Source organism: Corticium candelabrum, chromosome 1, assembly GCF_963422355.1.
Source record: "Corticium candelabrum chromosome 1, ooCorCand1.1, whole genome shotgun sequence".
Classification (NCBI taxonomy): Eukaryota; Metazoa; Porifera; class Homoscleromorpha; order Homosclerophorida; family Plakinidae; genus Corticium; species Corticium candelabrum.
This window is the reverse complement of record NC_085085.1, coordinates 13,439,565-13,464,484: the sequence shown is the minus strand read 5'-3', so window position 1 is coordinate 13,464,484 and position 24,920 is coordinate 13,439,565. Positions and strand designations below refer to the sequence as shown.

General features: G+C 42.7%; 6 protein-coding genes across 7 annotated transcripts in view; 2 read left to right on the top strand and 4 right to left on the bottom strand.

Annotated features, from left to right (window-relative positions):
* Positions 1-2,268, top strand: part of LOC134176306 (spermatogenesis-associated protein 22-like) — a 3,801-nt gene extending 1,533 nt beyond the window's left edge. Inside the window, exons 4-8 of the mRNA XM_062642980.1 lie at positions 1-64; positions 744-909; positions 1,021-1,105; positions 1,171-1,189; positions 1,721-2,268. The exon at positions 1-64 is cut by the window's left edge and continues 235 nt beyond it. Of these exons, the coding sequence (XP_062498964.1) occupies positions 1-64; positions 744-909; positions 1,021-1,105; positions 1,171-1,189; positions 1,721-1,912 (526 nt within the window). The 3' untranslated portion in view covers positions 1,913-2,268. The remainder of the gene's footprint in view (positions 65-743; positions 910-1,020; positions 1,106-1,170; positions 1,190-1,720) is intronic.
* A 190-nt stretch (positions 2,269-2,458) lies between these two features.
* LOC134179752 (electron transfer flavoprotein subunit alpha, mitochondrial-like) lies at positions 2,459-8,615 on the bottom strand. Its single transcript, XM_062646706.1, has 13 exons — positions 8,547-8,615; positions 8,341-8,493; positions 7,341-7,422; positions 7,195-7,277; positions 6,910-7,009; positions 6,736-6,846; positions 4,511-4,621; positions 4,384-4,452; positions 4,246-4,328; positions 4,113-4,178; positions 2,956-3,001; positions 2,844-2,878; positions 2,459-2,786 (listed from the first exon to the last, which is right to left on the bottom strand). Exons 1-13 carry the CDS (start codon positions 8,583-8,585, stop codon positions 2,754-2,756), a joined length of 1,011 nt encoding a protein of 336 aa, XP_062502690.1. The 5' UTR covers positions 8,586-8,615; the 3' UTR covers positions 2,459-2,753.
* A 71-nt stretch (positions 8,616-8,686) lies between these two features.
* LOC134188283 (FACT complex subunit SSRP1-like) lies at positions 8,687-18,160 on the bottom strand. The gene is made up of 14 exons (XM_062656483.1): positions 18,004-18,160; positions 17,760-17,945; positions 15,398-15,503; positions 14,351-14,541; positions 13,034-13,128; positions 12,815-12,950; positions 12,520-12,623; positions 11,689-11,817; positions 11,198-11,416; positions 10,011-10,080; positions 9,750-9,919; positions 9,266-9,599; positions 9,066-9,169; positions 8,687-8,873 (listed from the first exon to the last, which is right to left on the bottom strand). Exons 1-14 carry the CDS (start codon positions 18,058-18,060, stop codon positions 8,762-8,764), a joined length of 2,013 nt encoding a protein of 670 aa, XP_062512467.1. The 5' UTR covers positions 18,061-18,160; the 3' UTR covers positions 8,687-8,761.
* Positions 18,161-18,397: 237 nt separating this feature from the next.
* LOC134192876 (uncharacterized) lies at positions 18,398-19,451 on the top strand. Of its 2 annotated transcripts, XM_062661640.1 has the most exons (4): positions 18,398-18,689; positions 18,831-18,927; positions 19,019-19,246; positions 19,311-19,451. In XM_062661640.1, the coding sequence occupies exons 1-4, from the start codon at positions 18,520-18,522 to the stop codon at positions 19,335-19,337; spliced, it is 522 nt and encodes a 173-aa protein (XP_062517624.1). In that variant the 5' UTR covers positions 18,398-18,519; the 3' UTR covers positions 19,338-19,451. The 2 variants fall into 2 exon arrangements, with proteins under 2 accessions (XP_062517624.1, XP_062517619.1); XM_062661635.1 differs by having other exon boundaries at positions 19,019-19,443.
* Positions 19,452-19,626: 175 nt separating this feature from the next.
* LOC134192865 (protein phosphatase 1D-like) lies at positions 19,627-21,208 on the bottom strand. Its single transcript, XM_062661625.1, has 2 exons — positions 20,852-21,208; positions 19,627-20,736 (listed from the first exon to the last, which is right to left on the bottom strand). The coding sequence occupies exons 1-2, from the start codon at positions 21,159-21,161 to the stop codon at positions 19,886-19,888; spliced, it is 1,161 nt and encodes a 386-aa protein (XP_062517609.1). The 5' UTR covers positions 21,162-21,208; the 3' UTR covers positions 19,627-19,885.
* Positions 21,209-24,007: 2,799 nt separating this feature from the next.
* Positions 24,008-24,388, bottom strand: LOC134176299 (uncharacterized). The gene has a single exon (XM_062642974.1). It carries the CDS (start codon positions 24,386-24,388, stop codon positions 24,008-24,010), a length of 381 nt encoding a protein of 126 aa, XP_062498958.1.
* Between the last annotated feature and the right edge of the window lie 532 nt (positions 24,389-24,920).

The following is a 24,920-nucleotide window of genomic DNA, read 5'->3' as shown; positions in this document are numbered from 1 at the left end:
TCCAAGTCCACGTCTCGTATTGCCAAACCCTCGCAGTTCATCTCGCGCAACAACACCAAAACAGGTGCGTTGAAACGGCTAAGATACATAGAGATATACGCAACATTGTAGAAATTCTAACACTAGAAAACTAGAATTACTACTCAAGCAGTCAAGATTTACTAGTTGCACAGACATGAGGTCTCAAGTCTAGGCACAATAGTACTGCATGTATGTATGCATGCATGTGCAGTTTGAGTTGAAAGCTGGGATTGTTGGTGGCATTAAAAGCCTCGGGTTCCAGAGAATTAAAGGACACGTATTAACGTTACAGTACGACATGCATGTGACCGCATTGTCTCGCCGTTTCGTCCATACACTGTACAACAATCTTAGATAGGCTATCAAGCATGCACACCTATAGATGACTGACAGCAGATCCGATGCCACCGCCAAATTAAGAGTGAGCAATTCGACTAGAGAAGCAAAACACCTCTGCACTCACAAAGAAATTTCTAATCCATGCAGTCAAACAGCTATCCGAGTTCTATAGTAGACGGAAACATTCAGGAAAACATGAACATGACGAATGCACGGAGTCTGTTCACAATATCAACAAGACACGCTGAGTAAGTAATACAAAAAAGTCTGTTCATTTCTAGACCTGCAGGGCTCCTCTTATATAGTGAATCTATAACTACAGGAATCCATTCGATTTACAAACAGAAGGTAATTTAGTGTGTGTTCTTCTGCCAATGATATAGGCTCTGACACCGACTTCAACAAAAGCATCTCCGAACAAGACTACAACATCTCGCAATACCACATCGTCCAAGGTGTCAAAAAACAGATTTCTATCAGCGAGTATCGGAGGAATGAAACACTGGAGTCAATATCGATATGTTGCACCTCTACTCTTTGAAATTTACGGTTAGCTCGTGTTGATCTCTAGTATACGCCTTGCCACTGTACTGCGGTGTATAGACCATTTCTAGTGCTAAACATTACAATTGATAATTCTGAATAATGCAACGTATCTAGGATTTGTTCAAGGATCTGTTGAAAACGGAGATGACAGCGTTTCCAAAATCTTCAAACTGCGAGACAAGAAGGGAAGCTCTGTACGGTAACCTCGACAGCTACTACTACCTGTACTCCCACAGCCAATAGATAATAACTTTCTATTTGTAGATGCCAGTTCTGGGAAATGGTAAGTTCAGTTCAAGTAGTTGTTTAGTTTGTTTTCAGTTAAAATTGTCTAGTTTGTTTGCTTTTCACGTCAGTTCATTTCTGTTTTGACTACGCGCGCGCGCGCGTGTGTGTGCATGTATTCATAACAACGCCACAAACGCCAATACAACTCCACAAAAGCATACCAAATCCACCACCCTGTTCACCCTGTTCAACCTTTTCACTTCTACAGTTCTACAGTATCCTAGCTATGAATAATGTTGCCACTGCATGAACAGTCATTGTCCAGTTAGCCTAGACTTGCACTCATGAATGAAATCACGGCAACAGACATCCATATAACTCAGTAAATATCGATCATTTCATCATACCTTCAGGTAAGGAAGCAGATATTTTACATTTAGTACCCTCATCTAAGCACCAAAAGCAAGCAGGTCATACATAATCTTCATAATTATTGACTGTTGACCTGTCATGTATGTCCATTGCGTTTCTAATTCAATTAGTGAAACAAACTGTTGTTTGTATTTACTACCATGTTGCTATCCAGGAAGGACCACTACTGCCTCTTACACCGGGAAAGCCATATCGCTGTGTCGGCACACTGGATCATCGAACAGAAACCTTCAAATGCGTAAAGATCAGACAAGCTACCCCAATGGAGGTCGACACACAGCTGAGGCGAGTAGCAATTAGTGACCAGTCGATGAAAACCTGCCTTATCTACGAGCGAGAGCCCTAGTTTTCAACCGAGCACCACCAATGACCACGTATATGCAGACAACCATATTCATTGTGTACCTTGTAAAGCATAGATGCGTGTGCTAATTGAGTTGCCCGTTGTACATGTGTAGTTTCGTTGATGTTATTTCATTACCTTTAATTCAGTTGTGATTCATGTAATGCCCATCAAACCTTAAAAAAGTCGCTCGACTCTGGCATGATACATTTGTACACGTATTCCAGACATGGCACAAATTTAAATACATACATACATGGTTTATTCATCCCGAGGGGCGTGTCTGTGACCTCTGCCTATGTACAGCTAGTACAGCGCATGATTAAAAAGTCGCTAGACACTAAACTAAACAGACAGCAAGATACATACATACATACATACATGTGTGTGTGTGTGTGTGTGTGTGTGTGTGTGTGTGTGTGTGTGTGTGTGTGTGTGTGTGTGTGTGTGTGTGTGTGTGTGTGTGTGTGTGTGTGTGTGTGTGTGTGTGTACATATAGATACACGAGTGCACTAATTCTATTAGTCTAGCATTACTGACCAATTTTCCTGTAGCGATTGGGGTTCACGCTTCATGCAACTAGACTACACAGTCATGCACTTTGCATCTGCTACAATAATCTGTCACGTGTTTGAGCTTGATGCATTCTTGTGTTCAAGAACACAGATATCAAATTCTGTTAATTAATGGGTATGTATTGAAGTGAATGCTAGTGTAGAACTAGAAGACACTCAAGACGTCTAATGTCTCCTGTTTCGACTATGTGATCGTGATCTATGTATATATATTGATCTTACTTTGTTAGTCTCTCTACAGAAACCCACAACAGTTACTAGCCTTGCAGTCACGATAAAAGCTTTGTCATATCAGGTACAGCCTAAATATCATGATAAAACTGTAGTAACTACAGAATATGAGTGACATAAGTTCCAACCTTGAATAGATCTTCTACCAGACCAAAGTCAGAAACTGAACAAAGCACATTAAAGAACATTGTATATCATCAAGGAGTGCATGATATATAATAATAGCCTACTACACTGTACCTTGAAAGATTGGAGCTTCAGGATCCTTGTTAATAGCCACTATAGTCTGTAGACAACACAAACAGTCACGGAAATGTCACAGTAAGTAGTTATGATTAAAGGCACCCAAATGGAGTCACTACAGTAAAACTAGAGATATCTAGCCATCTCTATAACAATTTGTCTGAGACAATACATCATGAAAAGATTAACTTTAAACTCTGGCAACTAAGCCACAAAAACTAAATATTAAAGTCACTTACAGACACAAAGGTACAGAACGTTGTGATCACCCTTAGCTGACAAGACGAGACTATATATGGTATGACAACTTAAAAATTAAAGACACTATTAAACTACTAACTAGTACACGATTAACTGTTACAAAAATACCCAAAAGCATGTAAATGGAGATTTCTCAGAATCTGACTATGATGGTCATCAGTGTTCAGTTACTGGTCCATTTGTGCTTGGCAAGACAATCATTAGACTTCTACACTAAATTTAAATGAAAGCAAGAACTTCATTGACATATCCATGTGTAGTTTGCAACAAAATTGCCATCTCATGTTTGGTGCCCTGAGTACCTAGTTCTTTCTTTAATACACTGTATCACTAGTATACACATAAATTATACCATTTACATCAGGTATTCCTGTGTGTGTCATAGCAATAACAACAACAACAACAACAACAACAACAATAATGAAGTTGGCAAAGTACAGTGACTTGCGGGTGGAGGTAAGCTACATGTAGCTGTGTCGGACACTGGTTGTTCCAGTAGTGTTGGAAGCATTGGCCACAGTGCACGCAGGTATTACGCGGTGAATGGATATCTTTCCAGGTCATCACACAACCTGCAGCACTTACAGAAAACGGTGCTTCTTGGATCCAGTCGGATCCTGCAATAAAGTCATGTCTGCAGTCTAGACAACCATGATGGTCTAAGCACCTTTAAGAAAGGGCTTGTTTCTGGTGCATACAAGAGACCTTACGAACCAGACTGCTCTGGTTGAGCACGACACAATAATATGTCCGGTTTTAGCTCATGTGCATGGTAGTTGTAGTTCGGTCACCACTCTCACTGCAACTTCACTCAAGCAGTAATGTCATAGTTAAGTCCAACCTTCATTCCCACTACATCCAAATGTCTACACCACCACAACAAGAAACATCACCTTGCTGTCTTTCATTCCAGCAAGATGCTGAATAGCTCCTGAAATGCCAACAGCAATGTAGAGTTCCTGTTGATCAATAGTCAATACATCAGCAATCACATACAAACAACAACCAAATGTCACATCTACTCACAGGAGCAACAATCTTTCCTGTTTGTCCAATTTGCATGTCATTGGGCACAAAGCCAGCATCAACAGCAGCACGAGATGCACCAACTAAAAACACAGTAATCACCAAAACAGCCTACAGTATCTTAGCAATGCTACCAACCAGCTGCACCCATTTTATCAGCAAGATCATACAGCAGCTGGAAATTCTCGCCATTTTTCATTCCACGACCTGAAATCGGATATATCAACTCGACCGTACAAATCGTAACAACCTGTTCTGTATGCACCTCCTGATATAACTCTTTTGGCACTTGTCAACTCAGGACGTTCACTTTGTGACAAAGCATGGCTGATCCACTCCGAAAGCTTCTCTGAGGTGAAAGCATCGCTACCAGGAGCTACACAAAATGACAACCATCGCATAACCATCAATCACTCTGTAGTCTCCACATTCCTTTTGTATAAAAATAGCCAATGCCCTGCACATGCCCACAATGCACAGCCACATGCACATCCAATCCATCCACTCCCTTACCTCATACTAGTCCATCTGTACAAGCAGCCTGCATACTGTGACAAACTATCTACGTATACACTCACGGTCACAACAGTAGTGGGTCCGGGATTGATACGCTCGCCAAAAATCTTTTTGTATTACAGATATCCGGGAAAATTACCCTCCCCTCTCTTTACCTACAATGTAATCGTAGGTCTCCTCGTCAAAGGGTGAACCCCTTCACACACCCACATGCACACATTTGTCAACACAACGAATAACAACCTTAGCTCAGTGGAGTCGCGTAATAGGGGCTAGAGGGGGCTAAAGCCCCACCACTTTTTGGGGCGTTTTCAAAATTTTTAATATCAAAGGCCTGAGCCAAAGTCTCAGCAGCGAGTCAGCCCCACCACTTTTGCGGTCATGCGACGCTGCTGCTTAGCAACTATTCCTACAAACAAGTAGCCAACATCCAGGGATATGTCATGTGTAATCTCATAAATATTAAAAACAAAATGAGAAAGATGTAGGGTTGCCGTACGAAATAGAATAGAAACAAGACCATGTAAGGGTGTGCTGTGACATCTTTCGCATACAGACTGACTGAGCAATACATCATCCCCACATTGCACCATTTTCTATAGCTAATTAGAGACACTATAACATGTGTTTTATACCTAACTAATTAGAAAATGGTGCAATGTAGGGATGATGTATTGCTCAGTCAGTCTGTATACGAAAGATGTCACAGAACACCCTACATGGCCTTGCTTCTATTCTTTCTCATACGGCAACCCTACATCTTCTCATTTTTTCAAAATGTTTATACTTGTTTGCATTCTTTTCCTGCATGAGCGAGATATGCACAGCGGTAACGGTGTACACAAGCAGTGCAATTGGCGAGGTGGACATTGAGGCTAGAAATCGGCACACTCCCCGTGTAGCGCTCGGTACAGGCAACATGTAGGTAGGATTTGATGCAAATGCAATCAGAATTTAGAGAGAAACGCTAGGGTATAAAAGCGTTTTCAATCAGCATGAAGTCTTCGATCGCTGAAAGCGTTACGGAGAGCAACGACCCGTATAGTCTACACGGGGCTGGTGTGAGCGTGTGTTCGAATGAACTGAAAGGTATAGCGTTCGCGTCATTGAGAAATTTTACGCGGGGGTCGATCCCTCGAGAGGGGACCATGCACTGCAATGACAAATTTGAGTAGTCATGGACATGCTCCGTTGCAAGCGCAGAGGTTTGGTATAGAAATCAGCTTTGTAGCATAAATGGTTGATACCAATAGTTGCTCTTACAGGGACTGAACATAAACTCAACCCTATATACCAACACATCATGGATATAACGCACACAGAATTTCATGTTACTTTGTCAGTACTGTGTAGGTAATTTCTGTGCTTTTCTGGCCTGTTGTGCACGAGACGTAGATTTCACATGTTCGGTAATTTAATGCATCAACTGTGAAAACCATGGGTCTAGCCTGTCTGTAATGCATACATGTATAAGTCACTATTTATCATAACAGCAACATTGTTCCATCAGCACAACTTGTAATGACATCCAGTCTAACAATAATTTATGAGGCCACACCAAAACATTGTTGGATTGGGGTAAACATTTGAGAGAAAGAAAGACGGGGGAGCGGGTGGTGGTTTTTTTTTTCTGTGGTGTGGTGTACTTCATCGTCTGTGTCTTGTTTGGTGGCAGTGGCGGTGGTGCTAGTTCTCATGTTGATGACATGGTCTGCCCGGTCACCGTATCCCACCACCTCCTCCAATACGTCACAAAGTTTACAGTCTGCACAAACACGACAAACCTTCCCACTTTCAAAATGTGTGTTCACTCACTCACGGAAATGAAGAGGGCAATAGAAGACGTCATGCTAGCAGACGAGCATGCGCAAAAAACAGAGACCGCCAAACATAAGCGGGTGGGTTAGCCCAACCCAAAAATTTTTTTGGTTTGGCCTTATAAGTATTAATGTCACAAATAGCAACATTTTCTACCTTCATCTGTTGGAGCTTGTGACGTGCCTTCTTCAGCGGCCTCAAATGCTGTTCCGCGAGCTGTGAAGACTTTGATCGAGTCCTTGGACTTGACAGTGCATACAGCATTTCCTTAAACATCCACATTATCCTTATTAATTAATTAGTTAAACATTTCTGTGTCACGTTTGTTACCTGCGTAAATTAGTCTGACAAACGTTTCTTCATCTTTGATGTCAGTCACATCAGAGATTGCTGCTACACCGAGAAGAGCGGCCACACGAGGTAAAACACTCTGTATACCACAACAGATATGTTTCATAAAAAGTGTGCAGATCAGGTGGAGATGAGGTATTCATACACAAACCACATACCTGTATATCAACAGACAAGCAAACGTGCATGCAACCATAACGTTTTAAAGAAAATGTGTGCAACTACAACAACCATATAATGTACACTAAATGGCAACTCACTTACCTTAGAGAAAGCACTTGAACCAGCTGTGATGTGAGAGAAAGAGAACTGCTTTTGAGCAGCAACAATAAGTGGACTAACAATTTCTATGCAACAAATGTCAGTCAGTAGGCAGTTTGTTGAGAAGAAGAGGCAAGATCGAGACATGCCTGGGAGATAGCCTTTTAATGCATCGTGATCAGCCACCAATACTTTATTAATACCATCGATCTTGGCCACCGTATCAACAACCTAATGCAAAAGAAATTGGCAAACAATTTATTATTATTACATGTATATACTATTGCAAGTTACACACACATGTTGTAAAAGTGGTACACGTGTACTGTACTGTATTGCCCCCTAAACTATGCAATTCTTCTAAAATGTCATTTTCAAAACATTTTGTCGTCTAAGCGTCTGTTATCCAGAGTTGCAGTTTGCAGATGCTAAACATGTACATAAATACAACCATCGATCTTCATCCATAGTGACTGATATATACTAATGTAATAGTGTGCTCATTAAAAATCTTAACATGCAAGGGCAATTCATGTAGTTAATTAACACTAAATCATGGGAGAAGGTATTGCCAGGTATGTAGTTTCATGGTATGAGTTGTAGTGATGATTTAAAGCAAATCGATTTTGACATACAAACAGATAGACAGACAGACAGAGAGAGAGAGACAGAGAGAGAGACAGAGAGACAGACAAACAGAACATTGACTTTTGCCAATAACAGCCCTAAACAATACACAAATACACAAACAGATAACAAACATACAAACAGGCAGCTGCGACACACACACACACACACACACACACACACACACACACACACACACACACACACACACACACACACACAAACTGTAGTGTATCGTGTATTAGATTTTTAGTTAAGAGTTGCGTAGTTTGATTTAGCTTGTAATAGTTCTGATTTATGAAAATATATTTCTTTGACAGATACACAGACAGACAGACAGACGGACAGACAGACGGACAGACAGACAGACAGACAGACAGACACACACACACACACACAGCCAAGCAGGATACAAAGACAGACAAATTAGAATATCTCTTGTACAAGTAACTAAATCAGACTCGTAATTAACACGATTTTAGATCCAATAAAACACAAATCACAGAAATAATTCGAAAATACCTTTTCACACTGTGTCCCAGCTACGAGTGCTACAGTTTCACCTCCTATTCTACTAGCAGCCGTGACAGCATTCAGAGTAACAGGCACGACAGCATCGTTCGTGTGTTCTACCACAACGAGCGTGCTACGCAAACGCACACACGCTCCCCGCACCTACTCATAAGTCAATAAACACCAGCTAATGACTTCTTTCTATGCACGTGTACCAGTCCTCTCTGAAGGTATCGAGCAGCAATGGACGCCATTTGATCTACGGATATCAACACGCTAGATGAGCGCCGGGCGCATGTGTCTAGTACGCTAAGCAAATTTAATAATTAGCGATTGAAAGAAACCTCGTGAGAACAGTAAATCTTAACACTATTGTTTATTCTTAATTCAAAGATGTAAATACTTCTAGCTACGTCAGCTTGTATTATGTTCAGTCATCATCAGCTTCGTAGTCGGCATCTGAACTATCGACATACTCTGTACTCTTGAATGATCCACCAGACGACTTGGCAGTTGCCACACTGGTACTGCTTTTCTTGGGGCTAAATACAATTCAACAAACGATAATTTTTCTACCCAAACAAAATACAGAATAATAACAGACACGGATACAATTACATACACACAAGTCATACTGATGTTTAGCATGAGCAATACGTTAGTGTCTATATCGATGTGTTTGGCGATTATAATTCGACTAATGCTGCTACATAAAACAATGCAATGACACCAACTTTTTTGATTTCATCTTAGGTTCGGTTGATGACCCTCCTGCCTTCCAAGCTTCAATGTCAGCTTCGTACTGCTTCTTGAGATTGCTTGCCTTTTCCTCGTACACCTGCAACACACGCAAGCGGTTGCAATAGAGACTCACGAGTACAACAGACATGTTGTAGTGTGAGTTGGAAAGTTTGCAAAGTCAGTATTGATTTACCTTTTTGTCTTCGTCTGACACTTCTTTCCATAGCTGTCCGCCAATCTTTGCCACGTCAGTTACCTTCGCATCTGGATTATCTTCCCTGATTCGTTGCCGATTGTCGTTCAACCACAACATGTAGACGCTCATCGGTTTCTTGGGTTTTGTAGGATCTTTGTCTTTAGATTTTGTTTTTCTTGTTTTCTCTGGTTTTGGTTTGGTTTTAACTGGCGACTTCACTTTGATTGAAGGTTTAGGTTTGCTACTCTCTAGTTTCGGCTTCTTCGACTTTGCTTCATCGTCTCCGCTTTCGCCGCTGCTCTTACTGTGTACAGATGCTGCACTGTCATACCTAACAGAAACAATCATAACTGCTCAATCTGCTATTGCTTAACCTTCTCAAATACACGTAAACCAACATCAGCAAACATCACGTCCACATACAATTTGACGTCCAATGCAACTAATGAAACAATTTCCTTACCAGAGACTCAACACTTACTCTAGATCTCCAACATCACTCGAGCTTGCTGCCTCAAAATCGTCATCATCTTCATCTGAATCAGAATCTTGCCTCTCTTCGGCTTCCGCTTTCACACGTGTCATGTAGACATCAGGCTCTTCGTCACTGTCTGACATGTCTAAGGCTCCACCTTCCATACTCTGCTGCTCCTAAAGAAGCACAATAAAACAAAAAAACACTTGACTAATATTCAAACCGTTCTTGGTCTTTGAATATAGTATATGACTCTCGGTACTGTACCTTCTTTCCCTTATTTCTTATATGAAGTTTCTTCATTGACACAAAATCAAACAGTTTTGCGTACTCTTCCCTAAACAACAATGAAACAGACACAACACAACAATGACATCAAGATGAAGAATGATAGTAATAGCAGTGAATACAATTGCGTGTTTGCACTTGAGTGCGAGCGTGTACAAGTATGCAAGCACATTTCATAGATGTACAGAAACAGGCAGACAAATAGACATACATACATACATACATTTTTTGTTTACAAGAGCCCCTAAGGCCCAGGTTAGATACTGCAATCACTAAACTTGCTACGATATGTTATAATCTAACACTATCAGCAGTCACTCTGTGTCACTATGTACTTCATACTTGCTGTACTGACAGAACTAACACTCCGGAGAGAGAGGTAATTGTATGTTAGTTCCTCGCCCAAGGAAACTTATGTATGTGGCCCTCCCACACTTGAACTCTGACCCAAAGGTCCCGGATGTTGCCAATCTCCAACTGCACACTCTAACCAATTGAGCCACATACATACATACATACATACATACATACATACATACATACGTACGTACAGACAGACAGATTGTTTTATTTGAATGCTTACTCTACCGATAACAAGCGCTAACTTTATGCAAGAAACAACAGTCAATAGACAAAATGTTAAATGTTTCTATCATATGTAAAGTCATCGAAGACAGACAAACAGACAGACAAACAGACATACATACATACATTTTTTGTACATACGTACATACAAGAGCCCCTAAGGGCCAGGTTCGATACTGTAATCACTATTCTGCAATCTAATACTACTGTATCAGAAGTCACAATCAGAAGTCACTATGATGTACTTCATTCACACTTGCTGTACTTGCTGTAGATACTTGCTGTAGACAGAACCTGACACTCCGGAGAGAGAGGCAATTGTATGTTAGTTCCTTGCCCAAGGGAATTTATGTATGTGGCCCTCCCGCACTCAAACTCTGATCTGAAGGTCCCGGATGTTGCAAATCTCCAACTGCACACTCTAACCAATTGAGCCACATACATACATACATACATACATACATACATACATATATACATACATACACACAGACAGACAGACATACAGACAGACAGAGAGACAGACAGACAACACGTCCCCGGATTACGAGACAAAGTCAATATCTATTCATTACACGTACTTTTGTATGTTGCTAAAGATGAAGATGTTGCCATTCTGTACTTCGACTTCAAAGTCAAATGTTCTCGTTGTCACACTTCGCGCAAAGTTAACGCTAACAACCTCGTCGTAACGAATGTAAACGGGTGGTTTGTAGACAAAGATGAAGCATCGTTCCAACGGATAGAGAAAACCAGGATAAGTTTTGTGAGAACAAGCCACGGCTGAGTGATCATGACACCTAACAGATGCAACAATTACCAATACCAGTATGGCACATCTACAAGGTGATCTTGTGTCTTGTCACAAAACCGTCAAATGTCAACAGCCAACCCAGTGTACAACATGCAACAGACACTTAACTTTAATCAACAATGTAAAGCAACAGCAAGTAGATGATAATTTCATAACTAATTCAGAAAAATAATAAAAAAATTTGGGCAAACAAGACGTGTAATAAAAGCAATAAATAAATGATAAACGAGGTAATTGACTAGCACTATGGATGATTACCCTTTGAACTTTCCTGGAATTGTTATCTTGCGCCCGACAACCGTCTTCATTACTCGACTGACAACTTGAAACAGAGGACCATCCATCTGCTTTTCCAGTTTTCCATCGTACCTCTGTTTTAATTCTTCTCTAAACACCACAATCTCAATGTTCACTAAACTCTCTCAACCAACCATAGATGCTTGTGCACACACATGCGCGCGCGTGCGCACGCGCACACACACACACACAAACACACACACACACACACACACACACACACACACACACACACACACACACAAAATGGACAAAAATGGACAAATGTCAAGCCCTCCACGTCATTCGTGAATGACGTCAACCTTAAGGTTAGTTGCGGAGATAGCTCCCCTGCCTCTAGAGACAGGGCCTCCATGCGCTACGTGGAGGCTTAGGACCTGTGCTACAATCCACCTGAAGCTTGGCCAGAGTCATCCAGGGGCACTGACAATGGCGCAGCTTTGGGACTGGACACCAAGGCCCACATGTACCCGTCTGCTGCATGATGTTAGGGCCAAGCCAGCGGTCATGTCCACCCCAGTCAATGACCAGGTACTCATTTATACTCCTGAGTCGAGAGAAGCAATTGTGTGTAAGTTTCTTGCTTAAGAAAATTATGCCATAGCTCGCCATCACTGTGACTTGAACCTGCAATCCTGCAAGGTCCCGACGAATGTTTTCATTCTCCAAATGCACTCTCTAACCAACTGAGCTATTGCACCACACACACACACACACACACACACACACACACACACACACACATGCACACTACGAGAACAACCAATACACAGTATGTATGCAATAACTCACTCTGTCAGAGAGAAGTCAACTTCAATATCATCCTCAACATTGAAAGTAAGAATAAGAAAGTGATATCTTGTCTGGCCCTGCCGAATTGGAGGATCTAAATGAATCTAAGACAGAAAAAATGATAAACAATACACAACGTCATTCATTTGCTGTATTTAATGTTACATCTAAATCCATACACTCATACACTCATGACTCAAAACGTATGACATGCCAAGTATATCTTGATTCCAGCAATCTAACTAACAGCTGTCTAGCTATCTTTGATGTACTCCAATACATCTGTCCAACATACCACAAAGAACATTTGTCTGTTGTCTGGATGTGGCAATAGAAATAGTCGTATAACAGTTGTGTATGGAATCTTGTAATCGTAAGTCTTGCCATGAAGATGCATAAACGTCGGGTACATTTTAATGCTGTACCGACCCCTGCAGACACAGAATGACAACAACAACAACAACAAAGCATACAAATATCAACACAATCAGTGATAAGCAGCTGAAATCCCGACCTTGGTGTAAGAAGATTGATCTCTTGAAACGTCACTATGGACTCACCAGTTGCCTGCAGTATGTCCGCCTTAGCAACGACGTTGTCATGAAACTCCTACAAGAGTATACTACAGAGAATGGTCAACCAACAATCGCATGCCACAGGAAAAAGCGTTTACTGCTTGGCATTTCACTGTAACTAATCCGATTGACATCACTGCTACTCACTTCACATACAGTACAATGACGATTATCCAGACATTTCGATAATCCAGACAAATCTATTTCTGCCTGAAAAGCACGTGTCTTTCACGTGTTTCCCACGTGATGTCATTCCAATATGGAAACCTGTGAAGCTACTACAAAATTGGAACCAGAGAAGAGTTTTTACATCTAATCATGAAATGAGTAAACATGTCAGTGGCATAGCGAGAGAGGGTGCTTAGGGTGCTCAAGCACCCCTATGCCTCCTGTCTTGGATCACAGGTAGGAAATGTTCCGTCGTCACTGCAAAGTTCAAAACTGTACTAGAGCTGACACAGACAGTCCGTACTCCAAGGCAGGTATGCACGCACGCATGCGTAGTAAGCCATGCTCTTTACGATTTCGTGAAGAATCCGTCATTTGTCAAAGAAATCGATTGCAATTAGCTTGACTTTCTTCACGTGCCAGCAACACTCTACGGCAAGTTAAAATGTAATACAATAGTTGTATGCAAACAAGTTAGCGAGGCTAAACAGTGTAAACAGTTTGAAATATAATAATTATACATAACATATTGTTTATGTTGATCAACCCCATGGTTAGTAATCCCGACTACGCCACTGCATGTTGAGTCGTTGTTGACTTAATATTGCCGTATATTAATTAATTAAATATTTGTTTGTTGTGTACTTGACTGTCAATGTACGACTGAGCCTCAAGGAAGTCACCCCACCATCATTTCATTCATTCAAACTTCCGATATTCGGACAATTTGGCTTCCACCGAAAAAGTCTGGATAATCAGGAATGTACTGTACATCTAGCAATCTCAATGTTAGTACTTGAATACAAAACTGAGACAAACAGACTACTGTGATTGGATGTGTAGCAGTCATTTATGAAACTACGGCAACAGTCTTCAATACTCAGACATGCATGGCTGACAAAGCTTGCCTGTTTCACATTTGTCATGAGTTTAGTAAAACTCAAAAAGGTCAGCCATGTTAATGGCAACTCAGACAAAGTCTACGATCGTCAATCACCACATGCATGATCGAGATGTCACTCTATTGCGCACCCTGGTTATGCCACAAACTAATTTATCAGACATACAGTAGATAGACAAACGATTACCTTTACAGTATCGACCTCCCCGTCATTTGAATGCGGGACAAAGAATCTCATTTCCATGAGCGAGACAGGCGCTTCGTCATTCTGATGAAACTCGAGAGATACCTCGTTCTTCCCGGTTGTTGATTGGGCCACATCCGAAAGAGGTATTTCAAAGGCTAGTTTGTTGTCGACCTCAAACGACATGAGAGATCCTAAAACAAATTGACAATAAAGTTAATTAATTTACTGTGTATATGTTAGTCTCTAATAGTAACACTGCCACAAAAAGAGAAACAATTTGTATACAAAATACAGTGTCATGTCAAAAAACAGCAACAAAAAAATTCATAAAGAGGAGAAGACTGACCATCTGACACCAACACATACATGCAAACTAGACATCAATATATCAACACAACAGGTGTAAACAAGATAGAATAAAATACATCAGTAAGTACTATTGTCATTACCCTTGTTACTTATTAAAGACTCAGAGTGTGTTCACACCGGGCCAAATCATGATTAGTTTGGCATTTGTGCACTAACACCACTCGTTCACACCAGTCCTAATCATGATTAGTGTAACGCCATTCTAAAGCCGTAGAGAGCAGTATTACAACCACATTAGTGGTGTTAGTGGTTGAACGTGACTTTGGCACGTGAGGTAGTATACGAAAAGAGCATGCTGCCGATGTTTCTGATGTGGTGTTTTATGTTTAAACGTACAAACACAGCAACAATATGGCGACGTATAAGGAAGCGGAGGCAGATGTCCACTAAGTATGTTCCTGTACACGTGACAACTTCCTGCCATCCCTGAAGGAGCTGCTGGAAAAAGCAAACTAAATGTTTTCCTCTTCAAAACCTAAAGCAATGGATTCATCAAGACAATTCACGCAAATTCTTGCCAGATATGACGGATGAAAACTGTCGAGGCTAATTACACTCACGTGCCCACGTGATTAGTTATCTGTGTAAACGTGCTTGCATTATTGTTGGCCTAATCATAGTTAGCCTAGTCATGTCGGTGTGAACACGCTCTCAGTTGCATAAATCTTAATTACTAACCATTGAATCGAGCTGTTCCCCAGTTCCAGCCATTAACCGAACGAACAGTCTCCTTCAGTGACACTGCGTATGACTTTGACAAAAAGTCTGATAATCTTTCAAAATCCTATGAAATAAAACCGTCAGACAATATAATAAATACATTAATTAAACAAGATCACAACATAGGAGTCAGTTGCTATTCTACATACCATATTACCTCTCATAAAAGGACATGCCCCTATAATCAAGGGATACAAGTGTGACCAAGATATCCTACAACTAAAGGAGCATTTCGTAATAAGCAAGGTAGACTTGGACACACAGACCTTAACACATGTTGGTGGGTGCACAGTCAACATGGCGCCACATGTGGAGCAGAATAATTCAAAGAGAGCTTTAGCAACACTATAAGGTAAATTGCAATGTGTGATAGTAAAAATTACAAAAACAGCATCAATAAAGGCATCACAGATGGTGAAAAACAACTGTAAAAATATCTGTGAAAGACTTTAAGAGTACGTCTAAACAGCAAGTTAAGTTAAGTATATAGCATGAAAACTCCTAATACGTAAATTGGTACATGAGCTTTAGTGGTTAGATGTTTAAGGTAGTAGATGTGTCTTAGTGGCTGGGTATAGACATACTTTGTGATCATGAAATTTTATATACTACGCAGCCATGATAACAAGATATTCCCTCATTTGAAAGAGAATGGCCTTATACTTCAAGGTCTATGGACAGTCTGCTACACCTCAAACTACAAAACTATAGAAATGAATCAAAAACCAGTCTGGCCTAACGTGCGTTAGTAGGGTGCGGTCAATGACAGACACCTGCACCAACAGAGATGTGACAAGGATCTCTGAGGAAGTACCAAACAGTATCATATTACACAAATACTGTATTCGCCCGTAATAACGCCCATACTGAAATAACGCCCATGCCCGTATATACGCCCATGTGCGACAGGTCAGAACTTTCAGCCCAAACAAACGCCCATGCCCAACTATACGCCCAGGATACGCATGTGCAGACAAAACAAAATGGGTCTGCAGAACATTCATCTCCGTCTGTGTGCGTTTGATGAGCTGGTGTCAATGTCGAGTGAAAGTACTTGCCTCTAGACTCATGTCTTCGTTGCAATTACCTGATGAAAAGACCCTGATGCTCTTGACAGACTTCAGGCCAACCACGTGTGTCTAGTGTTTAGTTTCTGCGTGGATGTTGATGCTGAATGGATACCAGCACCTTAGATCTTGCAAATGGATAATTGCAAGCATTTGTGGTATTTCTGTCTTCAAGTATTTAGATGATGACTGGCCAGGTCGACGACAGCATCTAGTGACCAAGTATACGCCTAGGACCAAAATAATGCCCATGCCCTAGTATACGCCCAGAAAAAAGTGTTTCTTTTCTATACGCCCAAGACGTTATTACGGGCGAGTACGGTATGTTGAGACAGGCAAATCCTGGTGCCTCAAGCCAAACTATTCGATACCGGCTCTCAGATGCATTTGAATAGCCTCGTACATCAGATTATCAGTCACAAAATACACATTCGTCACAAAGAAATCTTCCATCATGTGGACAGCTTGTTGGCTGTATTGAAGTCACCCTTTGAAAATTAGAGGGCCCATGGCCCGACCAGGGTGCTACGGCGATGCACTATAACAACATGCCCTTCTGCGTGAAGTAATAAAGTAATGAGTACACGCTTGAATAAAAAACAGTCAAAGCCTGTTGAATTGACTACGACATGATAAGCTCTAATATCGAGATGGGGGGCATCACCCTTCAAATACTGGACGCTACGTAATGGGACTTCTGTTTGAGTAAACAATGGCCAAAAATACTTTGGAAGTTTTATTGCAGCTTACGAGTAGAAATATTATTGGATGGTGTTGCAGTTGACTTGCTTGGATACACACAGACGTGATCATTTGTGTGCATGCTGCTCTGGCTACTTCTGTCACAGACTAATCAATGACAAACCAACCATATTCAGTTAAAACCAAACTGGCGGCCGTTTGTTATAAAATTTTCACACACACACACCCAATCCAAAGGAGCTTCCACCGCCCCTTTGTTGTAATGATTCCTGCTAACAAAAGTATTAGGTCCAACTCTGACAAGTGGCATGGCATCACACAGTAGGGACCTGCATGGGTTCCTCAAAAAGTGTGACCTTCTAGACAATTATATATATAATTATACATACGGTCATCCCCAATTTTGTAGGCCCAGCAGCGACACTGCTATGACATCAATGTAGACTACTCGTTGTCGTGTATCATGCAGACAACAAAATCAAAATTCAGCAGGCAGTGTTGAAACAAAAATTGACTGGAAGTAAATACGAATCTAGTGATTAGAGATTTACCGATTCCTTGAAACCCGCAAATTTGTACACCGTTCCGCTGGACAGCATCACTTTCAGTTCATATCCTTTTGCTACTTTCATCCAATGACATGCGTCTACGTCATCAGCTCCAATCTGCTCGACTTTCCCTGTCGTGTTCAGTTTAAATGCGATTTTGTCTTTCTGTAGCCTCAAACGACCGCCATTCTAGAGACGACAAGCAATCCATTTGTATTCAACTCAGTGAAAAGGAACGCTTACTTACCAATGCTCCTTTGCTAAGAACGAAGACGTCACTAAATTCAAGTACGTCAGCAGACATAACGGGGGTTCAGTTGGAGAGCGAGTAGAACGCAGAGCAATGATCCCGGATTGGGACCCGGATGTTTAAAATGGCGCGAATGTTGCATGGGTAGATTTACGTTGGCTCATCCTATACGCACGTACACCCACCCATCACCCACCCACTCGCACACAAACACAACACACACACACACACACACACACACACACACACACACACACACACACACACACACACACACACACACACACACACACTAGAACCCTATCGCCCCTTTCCGGCGGCACACACGCTCGCTCGCACGCACGCACACACACGCGCGCACATTTTATCCGGGAAATTTACATTTCGGCGGCAACTAAAGTGCGGGCGCGCACTCTTGGTGCAACTCTATTGGTTTGCTAGAGAGGTGGTACCATGTCCTCTAATTAGCAGAGGTCTGATGCCCGTATTCAGACGGAGGCCACCTTATGAGGAATGTCTACGGAAAGCAGACTCCTATTCGACTTGTCTCTCTGCAGACTGCGCGACGACGACGATGGCAAACCTGCAGATGATAGCCATCAATACATTGATATCATTTCTCTGTTGCCAACGGAAATAGCCGTGCTAGTACTCGAACTGCTAACGTCTAAAGATTTGTACAGGTTCACAGCTAGCGAAAACGACTTGTGAAACGACTGCACGAAGCTGCTGAAACTCTAATTAATTATTAATTAATGAAATTAATTATTTATTAATTAATTAATAATTTATCATTTGTCTGTATGGATGTGTTGTCTGTTCAGGGTTCAGCAAGTGAGCAAGATTTGGCGTAGTCTAGCTCAACATCCACAGCTGCAGCTCAGAATCCGGGAATACAAACTGTCGTGCATGCTAAGAAAGGTAGCTACACTATACTGCATGTCAGACTTATTTTCTTAGAGAAAAAATATTTTGTGTATCATAGAGTTTTATGTGATATTTCGTGTTGCAGGAAAATTCTACATCAGACCGTTTGTGTCGGCGGTTCTCCACTGGAATGATCAATCGTAACCTTGATAGTCCATTTGCATCTCTCCAGGCAGCCAGTCCTACTCTCGAAGAGAATGCTATCCGTCCTAGCAGCAGTCAAGGTCATACCTCCGAGACTCTTTGTTTCATTGATAGGTATGATGTTGTGTGTCGGACACGTGAGCACTTGGCAATAGTTCGACCTCAGCCTGTTAGACTATTTACAAGACAGTGGACACCGACTGAGGGTGATTCCGATTTTGTTGTGCCCATAGGTAGCAAAGCAAGTAAGAGGCGTTTGAAACGGTTCTAAGTATTTAGATATCCTCTAATGTAATATGTTTGCTCAACATTTGTGTATATCACAACTTAGTTTACGACTTTCATCAAACCAATTTGATTTCTGTACTGGGCCCATCAAAGCTGCCTTTCGTTGTTAGTCATAAAAGACAAACTCCATTGATTTGCTGCTACTGGTTTGATTGGCTGTTATTTTCATATTGATAATTGTAAACAAGGGGCATACATTATGTTTCAAAGTATACATCGTAATGGCAATCACTTATTGACCAAGCGAGCAAACTCAGTACATTGAAAAACAAACATCAGGTGGAGACTCACTGCATCGTGTTAGACTTGCACATACTGTATAATACACACCGTCCACCATAAAAGCATACAATGCATATAATGCACTAGCATCACAGTGATCATAATACAAGTATAATAAAATTCATCAATTCTCCTAAAAATAGTGTTAAATTTATAGGCAATTAATTGGAGACTCGTTTCTGTTAGTATGTATAAATTGATAATTTCGAGTGCAATTCACTGCATCTCGTCTTTCAATTCAATTGTTTTCACTGTCAGACGGGGATGACTCCACGTCTGATGCATCATTCCTCGTCCTTTTGCTTTCAAGGCCAACGGCATCGCTTACTTCTGCGACCCGTTTCCTACCTCCAATGCAACTAGTGGTCCCTGCATCAGTCCACTCGTTACTCGAATTGAGTGCGACAGGTTTAAACTCTGGGCAACGAATGGGCTCGTGAAAATAGAGGATTACCACGCTTATATTGTCAGCACGCAGTCGCCTTGCTCTCCATCGACGTAGACACTCGACAATCAAGGCATGACAGACGTCGTCGTTTCCTTCACCTTTGTATTTCTCCACAAACTGGACGGCATCCTCTGGGCTTACGACTCCCCAAAGACCGTCAGAACCGAGTATAACAAACCGGTCTCTCTTCACATCGATAGTTCTGACTGACACATCGGGAACAGGGGAGACTAGATAATCTTTACGCTCGAAGTCGTAGCTCCACAGGTCGCCCAACGACCGAGACACACTGAGAAATGGGACTTGCTCTCGTTCTGTGCTCCTCAGGACGGGACCAGTATGTGGCTGTCTAACCCTGTTCCACACAACGCGCAGTACGCCTCCATTTCCCGGTTTCACTTCACCTCCCAGAGCTTCAATCCGGGACTTCTCCGATTCCAATTCCGGTTTGTGGTCAACAGTCAGACGGACCGCCGACAGCCGTCTCTGCCCATGCGCATCGCGTACGCCCTCGTCCCTCCCGAGTACAATCCCCGAGTCTCCCAGATGGCCAATATACAACGACGACCCGCGAACGATGGCCAAAGACGCCGTCGTTCCGGCTGTGCTCAACATCCCCGGTCTAGCACTCGGCCACGACTCTACAAAACAAAGAAACACAACCGCCAAGTGGGCGGTCAAATCGTTACCACAAATTGGCCGCTTACGGACACTCTGCACCGCATCACGGTGTATGCTGACGCACAGCTCACTCACCGACAGCCTTCCACATGCAATCCTGCGTCTCCTGGAAGGCAAGACGCAACGCGGCGAGCACCGGCTCGTGCTCGTTGCGCGATTCGAATCCCTTCTGGTGCTTGATATTCTTCCAGAGATGCTTCTTGGCGTACGACGACGCGTGCCGACCGCCGTGACCGTCGAAAACGGCGACGAAAGCCTGACCGCCATTGGGATCAGGTTCAAATGTGACGCACGCGTAGTCCTCCATGTGAGGGCGCCCGCCCTGGTTTGTTTCTGCGAGCGCGTTGATAGACATAAGAAGCACTCTCCTCTGAGAATTTGCCATTGTGAGAGGAGAGTCGCGCGACTCGCGACAAGTCTGGGCAAGCCCGCTTTTTTAAGCGCGTGCGGGGGCGTGGACGACGGATTGTAGCCACGCCTTCGAGCGACACCTTGATGTTGTCTACCTACTTGACGCGATCGGGTGTCAGAGCGCGACTCGCGTGACCTTCTCATCGCGTCACGATTTCGTGGTGATGTCGACACGTAGCGCTAGTTGACGTTTGCGGGACGACGCAACAATGGTTGCTACGGTGTGTCTAGTTACTAAGAGTTTCTGTGGACACACACACTTGGTGAGTGGATTTTGATTTTTATCTTAAAACGCAATGCAACGGATATCGCACTCTGAATCAACTTGTTATAACGGATGTAATAATTACTACATCAGTAACTGTTCGTTAGTTAGCTGGAATTTGGCCTCGCATAGCCAGTCCTCTTTCGCTGGAAAGGAGGTCTGGCTACTCGAGACTACCACATGTGATTGACAGTCTAGTCAATGCAGTTCAACAGCCGTTGAACCTGCCTAGCATTCGTCACAATCACAATACGTGTATATAAGTACATGTAGTTGCTTTGTCTTGTAATTTTGTACAGTGTACTGTCTACCTACAGCTTTGAAACTATAGCCTCGACACCTGCTTTGCTTTCGGTGGTCCTTCCGCGCGATGATAGCAACAGGACTGTATCACGTGATGTTAAATGGCTACTGCAATGCAAAAATCAAAATTATTTTTGAGCTAAATTAAAATATCTACATGTGTACTTTAGAAAAATAAAATTCGATTTTTTTGTGAATGTAGTGAGAAAATGAGAGCAGTTGAAAGTTATTTCCGCTTTTACATTTCCGGAATGGGGCGGTTAGCACGTTGACGTCATTGGAGGCACTAGTATCCATTGTTGTGATGCTCAAGTATGGTGCGGCGTTGTGTTGCAGCAGGCTGCAACAACTCTAGTCAGTCTGGATTTAGTGTATTTCGGTTTTCAAAAATCCACAGATTCGTAAAATTTGGGAAAAAACAAGTTCGACGAACAAGAGACGGCTGGGAAGGTCCAACAGAGCACAATGGAGTTTGCAGCTGTCACTTCAAAGAGCACTGTTTTGCGATTTCGTTGCAACACACATACTCTTGCGCAGTACTCCTAATTTCGCAGTAACCGCAATCACACCTACAGACATCCCGTGTACACAGCTAGCTGCCGGCAACTTCAGCTTCTGCACTTACCACGACGTGTCAGACAGCCGTCACTGTGTTCGTCAGCATCGCCAGATGATGGCAATTCATCAGTAGATCAACTGTCAGCGAGTGGCTCAAACATATACGGTTTCACATATCCAAAGTCTTCTGCTGCGTCTTCCTAGGATGATGTCGAAGGACTGAAAGATTGCTCTCCCGCGTGCAGTAGCACTTCGCTCAACGAAGAATCCGACGACAACGAATCCCCTGAATCGCTTTCCGCATCCCTACGCGTAGCAAGATCGCTCCAACGTAGACAAGTCTACATGCACGCGCATTACTTATCGTACTTGAACAGCGTAGCACAACGGTCACAGTCAACCTACAGTAGTGTATTAGCACCTAACTTCATTCAGTAGCTCCTGGCCAGTCTTGGGCTGCCAAGACCATCTCTGTCACTGACTAACTCAGTAACACACTTACAACGCAACCATTATTAGCTTTCACAATTCATGCAACAACAGAGGCTGTATTTCTACACAATAATTGAATTGCTACACAATTGCTTCTCCTGCATACAATTCAGGCAACAACAGAGGCTGTAGTTCCACACAATTGTACTACTGTATCGTCATATTCTATGATGCAGTGTTGTAATTTACAGCTAGTGTACCAGTCACGTTAGCCAGCACAAGAAGATGCTGTTACCATCGGTCACCACGAAGAGGTGTGACTGGATTTTGACCGACACCCCCAGGGCCACCCACAGAAAAGGGAATCCTACAAACTAGACACTCCTGCCCCGACCTAACTGGTTCAGAAGGAAGAGAAAGGAAATCTACAAACTAGACACTCCCACCCCCACCTAACCCGTTCAGGAGGAAGAGAAAGGGAAACCTACAAACTAGACACTCCCGCCCTGACCTAACCGGTTCAGGAGGAAGGGAAAGGAAATCTACGAACTAGACACTCCCGCCCCGACCTAACCGGTTCAGGAGGAAGAGAACGGTATATGACCCACGAGAAGGGGAAGAGAAACCTAAATCACAGTACATAACATGTATATACAAAAAGAACACGGTATATATACACCCAGAACACAGACTATAATTTTTTGTCTTTTTGTTTTTGTTTTTTGTCTTTTTTCCCAATTACACACACCCAATATTTACATCCCATATGGCATCAAAATATTGGAAATATATACAAGACAACGACTCCAATATACGCCGTAGATGTGCCATATGGGAGGGAGAGAAAGCAGACCTAACCAATATACCAAGAGGTGGCCTTGGTCTGTGCCTTAGTCTCCCAGAACTCGTCCTGTGCTGCTTTAGAGTTGTGGTAGGTGTAGAAACAGTTCTTGGACCTGCGGCAGAAGAGGGCTAGCCTGCATGCCTCACAGTAAGATGTCGAAAGGTTTCCACACAAACCACAACGAGGCCTATTCTGGTCCTATGTGAAGAGGACGTTATAGCCATTGGTGTTGCAGTCGATGCGCTGTGGAGCACCAGGTAGCTGTGGTGGTGGTACTGCTGGTGGTGGGCGCATCTCCACTGACGTTGGCATCGCGACTGCTTGTGGTGGCGGTGATTCCATCACGATTGTTGGTGGTAGTGGTGGTGATTTTACCTCTATAATTTCTGGTGGTAATGGTGGTTCTACCACATATTTCTTAGCGACGCCGCGGTCGTGGCACCATAACTATTCGTGGTGGTGGTGGTGGTGGTGTCTCCACCATAACTGTTTGTGGTGGTGGTGGTGGTGGTGGTGTCTCTACCGTAATTATTTGTGGTGGTGGTGGTGCTGTCATCACAACTTGTATCTCCCGTTGTGGCACCACAAATAGTTGATCCACCTCCAATGGCCTCTCAGTAGATGGTGATTGAGCAACAGTTGCCACAACAGGAACAAGTGCAGTCACAGGTTCAGCGGCAGGAGCAGCAGTTGGATCAGGTGCAGGAGTAGGAAATGGACGCTGTGGCCCAAATCGACGTTTACTATATAACTGTACCAGCTGCTTCGTGATAGCAAAGTGAAAGCCGAAATGGGTCATAGTCGTACCGGGATTTAGATGCTTAAATATGACAAAGCTATTGACCACGGCAGTGTCAAGGAAGTTGTAAAGAAAACGCTTGGCCAGCGATAGCACTTCCTCAACACGCCGTAAACCTTTGTTATATGGTCAAATTTATCCACGCCCCATGTACTTGTTGTAATAAGGTACAACTGGAGGGCACGATACGAGTTGTTTCGTCTTCTCTACCGATTGTGTACACATTGATCCATCAGCTCCTGGATGCATGGATGACACAAAAACGGCCTGGCTGTTGTCATTCCATTCGTAGTAGGTTAGGCGCCCATCTCCAACCCACCGGAAGTCTCCCCTATAACTCTTGGCAACAGAGTTCGTCAGCTGCTTGGGGAAGCCTTTCCGGTTTCTACGAAGAGTGCCACAGGCCAAGATCTTCTTTTCCAGGACCTTCTCTAAAAGGACACGGGATGTATAATAATTATCAACACATAGTTGATATCCAGCCCCCAACTTTAATCCCGGTCCTGGATCAACCAACTGTAGCACGACATCC